This window comes from Trachymyrmex cornetzi, unplaced genomic scaffold, assembly GCF_001594075.2.
Source record: "Trachymyrmex cornetzi isolate Tcor2-1 unplaced genomic scaffold, Tcor1.1 scaffold37, whole genome shotgun sequence".
Taxonomy (NCBI): domain Eukaryota; kingdom Metazoa; phylum Arthropoda; class Insecta; order Hymenoptera; family Formicidae; genus Trachymyrmex; species Trachymyrmex cornetzi.
The window spans coordinates 484,076-492,198 of NW_017298429.1; the positions used below are offsets into that span (position 1 = coordinate 484,076).

General features: G+C 36.1%; 2 protein-coding genes across 3 annotated transcripts; one reads left to right on the top strand and one right to left on the bottom strand.

Moving 5' to 3' along the window:
- The first annotated feature begins 2,606 nt into the window (after positions 1–2,606).
- Ufd1-like (ubiquitin fusion-degradation 1-like) lies at positions 2,607–4,354 on the top strand. 2 transcript variants are annotated; one of them, XM_018511332.1, is made up of 5 exons: positions 2,607–2,856; positions 2,994–3,114; positions 3,183–3,337; positions 3,372–3,923; positions 4,084–4,350. In XM_018511332.1, exons 1-5 carry the CDS (start codon positions 2,854–2,856, stop codon positions 4,153–4,155), a joined length of 903 nt encoding a protein of 300 aa, XP_018366834.1. In that variant the 5' UTR covers positions 2,607–2,853; the 3' UTR covers positions 4,156–4,350. The 2 variants fall into 2 exon arrangements, with proteins under 2 accessions (XP_018366834.1, XP_018366832.1); XM_018511330.1 differs by lacking the exon at positions 2,607–2,856 and having other exon boundaries at positions 2,982–3,114; positions 4,084–4,354.
- A 172-nt stretch (positions 4,355–4,526) lies between these two features.
- Vps29 (vacuolar protein sorting 29) lies at positions 4,527–6,485 on the bottom strand. Its single transcript, XM_018511338.1, is given in 5 exon segments — positions 4,527–4,797; positions 5,073–5,308; positions 5,624–5,815; positions 6,331–6,389; positions 6,392–6,485. Coding segments are annotated over 5 exon segments (627 nt in total). The 5' UTR covers positions 6,414–6,485; the 3' UTR covers positions 4,527–4,679.
- Between the last annotated feature and the right edge of the window lie 1,638 nt (positions 6,486–8,123).

Consider the following 8,123-nt stretch of genomic DNA (forward strand, 5'->3'; position numbering starts at 1 on the left):
AAATTTTCCAATTTTAATAATTTATTCGATCATCCGCTCATATATACGCGATGGAAAGGTGCCGGTTCCCCATAAGGCGTACTTTTCGAGTTGCGTAGGTTACGAAAACCAATCGTAAATTCGTTTAGCATTTCTTTAGAGTGTACAACAGAAATTCTAATCAGCAATTGGTTGCATTAGTTCCGCATTTCTCTACTCTTCCACGAAATACGCCCAATGGCATGCCGGCTTTCAGAAAGGCGTATTCGAGTAAATAAAAAATAACGTATCTAGTAAATTACTAGAATACGCAGGTTACGCTTACGCAGGTTACGCCGCATGTGATGGCACCCTCAAGCTATGGACAGAATGCTTGGTCTATGTATATATTACTACCAATCACAGTCATTTCATTCTTCAGAGGAACAGCTATGATTGGCCAGTTTCATAACATCGATGTTATAACTTCGGCGTAAGGGCCATTCCACACAAACTTGCAGAGCCGCATAACCATATGCATGAAGAAAATTATCCAATCACATTTCTGTCATAAAGACAAACATAACTGCGATTGGATGATTTTCTTTATGCATATGTTTATGCGGCTATGCAAGTTTGTGTGGAATAGCCCTGAAGCGTGCCGTGTAAACGTAGTATATGTCGTTTTTCATGCTGACGCTCGACGCTCATTTTCGGCGTCAAAATAAGTCACGTGATAGAAATTGACGAATATCAAGCGTCAATTTTGATCACGTAGTCAATTTTGACGCTGAAATTGAGTGTTGAGTGTCAACATGAAAAGGTACCTTTATTCTAGTTGAGACGATTTGATTGGCTGACACAAGTTACGCTGCATGTGAAAGCAGCCGTACGGCCAATATAAGCACTCCCTAATGCTATGGTTATGCAGTTTATGTCATTACGTGGGTAGCCATTAAATTTAAATGATTTTAATTGATAATTCAGGGAGCTTTCCAGCAAGAGACAAATTGATACAAGAGTCATTCTGTCCTTGTTCAATAATCAGTAAGAAACAAAGACGGAATGATTCTTGTGTCGATTTGTGCCTCTGCTGGAAAGCTCCCTAAGTAGCCCTTGTGCTACTCAACAGAAAAGCGGGGACCACCAAAGACATATAGCATTTTCGGCCCGGCCAGGTTTGCATCAACCTGGGTTGGATTAATGGCGTTTTGTGCTCTCCTATTGGTACAACGGGTGACGTCAACCAATAGGAAAGATTAATCCAACCAAGGTTAGTGCAAACCCGATCGGGCCGAAAACGCTAATAGAGAATGGACTGCGCGATCCGTATCTAAGCCCGGATCCTCATACGGGCAACAGCGCTTCGACACAGAGCTCTGATTGGTGAAAAGCTGGTTGTGGGGGTAAAATTTACCCCCATCACCCGTTTTTCACCAATCAGCGTTCGGTGTCAAAGCGCTGTTGCCCGTATGAGGATCCGGGCTAAGTAGTGTATCAAATATCGACAATAATGAGAGAGAGGGACAGTGGGAGATGGCTAATCTCTTTTTCATTCTCTCTCCCATTACACCATTGAATGGAAAGAGATAGAAATGGCCGTCTGAATGGTCTCTCTCTCTTATCTCTATGAACCATTTTGACACACGGATCGCGCAGTCCATTCTCTATGCTTTGGGGAGCACAGACTCTTGCATAACGCATAACACATGAGGCATAAGAAATTGAACCAATCAGAGTACTTTATTTCAAAGAAAGGAAGGAAATGGAGAACTTCGATTGGTATATTTTCTTATGTATTACGTGTTATGCGTTATGCAAGAGTCTGTCCTTTCTGCTAAAAACCGAAGAATTCATAATGGTTGCGTTCAGTAGACTCAACAATGGATGCTTTCCATTTGATGACACAAATCGACACAAGCATCATTCTATCCTTCTTGACATTCAGAGAGTGACAAAGATAAAACAGTACTTGTGTCGATTTGTGTCACCAAATGGAAAGCACTCAGTTAAGTGAGCGCTCACTGCTATTGATGTATTCTTCTAGATCTAAAATCTGGTTGGACTATCTAAAAAAATACACGAATAACAGTGAGCGCTCACTCAACTGTTGAGTTTCCTGAATGCAGCCAATGAGGTGAAACATTGCGCATAATAGCAATAGCAATATTGGAAATAACCAATTAAATGTTCCCCAACATGTACAACCAGGTTATACTGGAAACCTGAATGCAGCCAATGTGTGTGTGTGAATTGTGTGCTTTCCAAATTCAAATTGTGTATCCACGAAAGTGCTTCACCTTATTAATTTCATCATGATTTCATTAATTTTATGATTTTATTAAAAATTATTTTTTTTATCATTTATATTAAAAATCATTTTTTTAATGATTTTATTTTATTATCATGATTTTATTAATTTCATCATGATTTCATTCATGTTATTTATCAAATATTAAACAAGAACAAATAATGTGGCTGCGTTCAGCAAAGAAAACTAATATGTTAGCGCTTAGTGATTCTTTAATATGATTGGTTCCTAAACTCAGCAAAGATCTAAAGGTAAGAATCAATTATATTAAAGAATCACAACGCAGCCAATGCTCGTGAGAGTCGTAATGTGAGCGAACCAGCAAGCCTTGTTGTGACTGTTGTGACTTGTGAGTTGTGGAGGGTCAGGTAGAACGCAGTAACGCACCTGATGTCTTTGGTTCTGATCGTATTTTCGACCTCTCAAATTAAAGCCAATTGAAGAAGAAAAATAAAATTACGTACAAATTAATACAAATGTCGTGACGGTGACTCGTGACGCTCGTGACTCGTTGAAAATTCATGTCGCTATAAGAAAAAATCCTATAAAGAAAAAATCGTCAAGAGAATCAACAAACTCCAACCATGGTAAGAGAGCCGAAGAAATCGATGATTCTACCAGGGTAACCAGGGAAACGGCAAAAATCTTGCCAAAATTTGTTTCCCAAATGGAGAGGAGAGTAATTGAGGTTAACAGTTTAGCATGACACTGGATGACTTTTCAGTTTCAGTTCGGATTTAACATGTTCCCGGAGATTCCGCGGCCCTTCAACACTCAGTACAAATGCTTCTCAGTGTCGATGTTACCTGGAACCTATCGTCAGGATGTCGAACGCGGCGGCAAGAGTGAGTACCAACTGACAATTAGATGATAACAGGAAGAATACTTTGGATTGATCTGTTTTTTTTTTCAGTAATCATGCCACCATCTGCCTTGGAGCAGCTTACAAGGCTCAATATTATTTACCCAATGTTATTCAAACTAACCAACAAGAAAACAAATAGAATTACTCACTGCGGTGTACTGGAGTTTATCGCCGATGAAGGAAAAGTCTATTTGCCTTATTGGGTTAGTAAAGAAAACCTATTATACATTCTCATAGATGATGCATAATCTGTTGCTGGAGGAAGGCGAACTACTGAATGTAGAGAGTGTGTCATTACCAGTTGCGACATTTTCTCGTTTTCAGCCACAGTCTGAGGACTTTCTGGATATCACAAATCCTAAGGCTGTATTGGAGAACGGCCTGCGCAGCTTTGCCTGTCTAACTACGGGCGATGTAATTGCAATCAAATATAATCAGAAGATTTACGAGATGTGCGTACTAGAAACCAGACCTGGTCCAGCAGTTAGTATCATTGAATGTGACATGAATGTGGAGTTTGCTCCACCGGTAGGCTATAAAGAGCCAGTACGAAAGCCAAGGAAGGAAGAAGATGAGATAGAGCATTTGGCCGATTTGATGCCGGCGCAGACTGGCTTTGTACCTTTTCAGGGTGAAGGTGTCCGGCTGGATGGTAAAAAACGCAAAGACATGCCCAAGCAGGAAACTGTAACTACCAAGCCGACCTATGTTCGCGGAATACCCGATTATGATTACCAAATAGGTACTCTTAGGTTCCTGCGAAATATGAAGCCAGCGAATAATAAGGAGGTAAAAACTTCAGTTGGAGTTCTCTACGACATATAGAATTATAAGTAAAATTTTATCTCGAACTTCGTTGTGTAATGCAAATTTATGACTTAATTTATGGCAACTTCATACGGCATTATACGTGATTGTATTGTGATTAATATTGTTTACATTCTTTTAGACGAAGGATCCAGATGAGTTTAAAGCGTTTACTGGCGAAGGGTTTACACTTCTAAGGAAATCCAGAAAATAATAGAATAACGAGCAATTATTTATTTTTAATTTATAAATTGAGAGAGTTTGCCAGAATGAATGTTGAATTATCCGAATTACTATTTTAATAAGATATACGTATGTTTTTATTTTTCTGTTATATATTTGTCATAAGCAGAAAAAAAACATTGTTTCGTCTTTCATATTATGTCTTTCTAGGGAAATAAAGAAATTAAATACTAAATTATGTATCAAACGCTATGTAGGGGATAATTTTATAGAATTTTATATAGAGAGATATTATTAAGGGTAACTTTTTTCAAAGTAATTTGTCCATTAATCTACTTTTACAGAGAGAACTTATTTTATATATAATAGTGATATAATTTTATTTACAACAAATATACGAATTACGTTTAAATGCTAATTAATTAATTAGATAATTAATCCAAGATAGATTAAAAGTATTCGACAAATGTTGAATATTCATACATATAATTGCATTCTTGGTATAAATTTCGGGGTATAACCCATAATAGATACATTCTGGAAATTCCGATAGTTCTAACTTTTTTTATATTCAATTCTTTCCACTTTAACTTCGTCTCCGACCAGTTGATATACATACGTAACCACCGTTGAACTTTGAATGTCCATCAATACGAATGATGGTATAACTGACCTAAAAACAAATTATTATTAAAAAGAATTCCCATAGAATTTTCTTATTACACTAATCATTATTGTAAATGTGTCTGTTTTTCAGAGAAAATAGTTTATACATTAACGATTAAAATATTATATCAAATAATTAATTTAAAAATAATTTGTAATAAAAAAAAATATAATATTTGTGAACTGAATCTTTGGAAATATATTTATTCTCAAAAATATTATATTCAATACACTTTAATATTTTTTTATATCATTTTTAGATCTTTTTGAAAAGAAACTTACGTGTCTAGAGGATTATAAGCTCCAGTAGCTGACCCAGGATTGATATAGAATTTATTTTCGTGCTCATAGGCTTCAAATTTATGTGTGTGTCCGGATATGAGAATATCGACATCTAATTGTCTCTGTATCAAAGCTAAAGATTCTGGATCACCCCATGGAACCACTTGATGCCCATGGGAAAGTCCTATTCTGAACTGGCCTACAGTAACTACTTTCTGTTCTGGATAATTTAGATTCTGTAAACAAATAAAATTTTTTGCTTTGATCTGCACATAGATAATATTTACAATTATGCAGTTTCTTGTAATTTAACTTAATCAATAATAACTCTAATTTTCTTGTTCTCAATTTTATTTGACATATCTAATCATCCATTATCCATTTCTACCAATGTAATTTAATTTTAATCTTTTGACTTAATCTTGGTTAATTGAACTGAAATTACAGTTAATCTACATTGGTAGAAAGGACAATTGTTTTGACTACATTTTAATATTATTCCATGTTCTTGTGCTTAAATGATTGAACAAAACCGTTGGATGAATATGTACTTCATCAAAATCTCCTCTGACTACATGTACATCACTGGCTAATGTCTTGAGATAATCATAGGATTCTTTTGTACAAAGATTGCCAGTGCATAAGATATGCTGTATTCTTCCTGGTACTAGCAGTTTCTTGAATTTACTTGGGAGGCTACTACATCTATGTGGAATGTGCAAGTCTCCTAATACCAACACAAGCTGAAAAAATTTGTTTCTGTAATCACTTTCGAATAAAAGATTTTAAAAGCTTAGTATGTGTAGTATTATATTAAATAATTATCTTTTTCTAAGTAAAAAATATGTATATATTTTTTAAAGTTAGAACTTTATGGGATAAAAGTTAACAATTATAAATTATTGAGATAAACTGAAATAAGTTAAAATATTATTTATAAACAGAAAATGATTAAAGAATAAAAAATTTAGCCATAAGTGATTTTCTGATTACACAATATGAAAGATAATCAAAATGTATGAAAGAAATTATACAATAATATACAATACTACATCTACTTTAAGGTTAGATTATTAAAGCAATTTTTAATTTTTAGCATATTTATTAATTATTTTTGTGTTACCATGATTTTTGTAATTATCTCCTTTTGATATATTCCGATATTTATAATCTCACGATATCAATAATTGCTATAAAATAATGCACAGGAGGCAGAGACTGAAACGTCAAACATGACACCGGAAGTGTACATACATACATACATACATGGACGAAAGTCAGCACTCGGCACGTTTTCGAGACGAATTTCGTACTGACTGCGCAGATTCCAAATGCGGCCATTTAAACATTTGCGTCGCGGTAATTTTGAAGTGATGATAAAATTCGAGGAACCAAAAATGAGTACTTGGATTCTTAAGGCTCCTCCACCATTCTCGCTGATTGATTTCATCGTCGGTCCACGCTGGGATGTCCACTCTGAGGGTTCTCTCTGATTATAGTAATTATAGCAATTGATATCGTAGGATTTCAAATCGTGAAAATAAAGGAAATTGCACTATTTCAATTCCGAATATTTGCAACTGTTGTAAAATTACCTGCGTTCAGCAGAAAAAGCAGCTTTGCAACTGTTGTAAAATTCTTGAATATAATTGGTTTATACATTTAGATCCAATAAGGAACTAAGGGTAAGACCAATCATATTGAAGAATTTTACAACAGTTGCAAAGTTGCTTTCTCTCCTGGACGCAGTCATTCTTCAATATAATTGGTCTTGCCCTTAGTTTCTCATTGGATCTAAATGTATAAATCGGGAGGATCCCGTTTGCCTACAGTTCTGATTGTACACACCACTCATATCAACTGGTGCCTAGTAATTTTTTACTGTTTTGCCAATGAGATTATTTTATTTTTAAATTGGCGAATCAGCGATACATGTGTGCAATATGCGATGTGTGCAATCGGAGCCCTCCCTTCAGCGGACTAAATAGTTGAGTGAGCGCTCGCTGTTATTGGTGTATTTTTTTAGCTCATCCAATCAGAATTTTAGATTTAGAATTTTAGATTTAGACTACACCAATAACAGTGAGCGCTCACTCAACTGTTGAGTCCGCTGAATGCGCCCATTGTTGCAGATCGAGTCTCACGAGACCACTCGAGCGGGATGGACGTACGTCTTGCCCGCTTCGGGTATTGCATCACCTCATCCATTTTTTGTAAAACGTTTCCGGTTTCGACTGTGCATTGTGTTACAATAGGCCTGTTCTTTTTGACTGAACTTTTGCACCAGTTCATCTTTCTTCTTCTTCTTTCCTCCTGGAGAGAAAAGAAAGATGAACTGGTGCAAAAGTTCAGCTAAAAAGAACAAGGGTTCTATTCTTGAGGCGTCGTCTACAATACACGGAGTAAAAAGTAAGAGTAAGAAATTGACCAATCACAGTCGAATGTGAGAAGAATAATCGACTGTGATTGGTCAATTTCTTACTCTTACTTTTTACTCCGTGTATTGTAGACGACGCCTGAAAAGAAACGTATACGAAAGTCTAGGGAAATGCTACAGTATATACGTTACGTATACTATAGTATTTCCCTAGACTTTCGTATACGTTTCTTTTCAAGAATAGAGCCCTAGGCCTATTATTCGTCTTAAGATTACATCATTATTTCGTCCCATTCACCGGTTTGAGGTGACCGGTGTATACTAATACATAAATTAATATTATATCATACTAATTAATGGGAGGGCTCCGATTGCACACATCGCATATTGCGCACATGTATCGCTGATTGGCCAATTTAAAAATAAAATAATCTCATTGGCAAAACAGTGAAAAATTACTAGGCACCAGTTGATATGAGTGGTGTGTACAATCAGAACTGTAGGCAAACGGGATCCTCCCCTAATTAATATTATAGCGTTTTCGATTGGGGTGCACTGGCTGCACTCAGTGTCAAGAGTATGTTCGATTGGCAGTGCCAATGCGCACTTAGCTAGTGTCACGTGTTCATTTGATCGCACGACACTCGCGTAGTGCGCACTCAGTGCGCACTAAG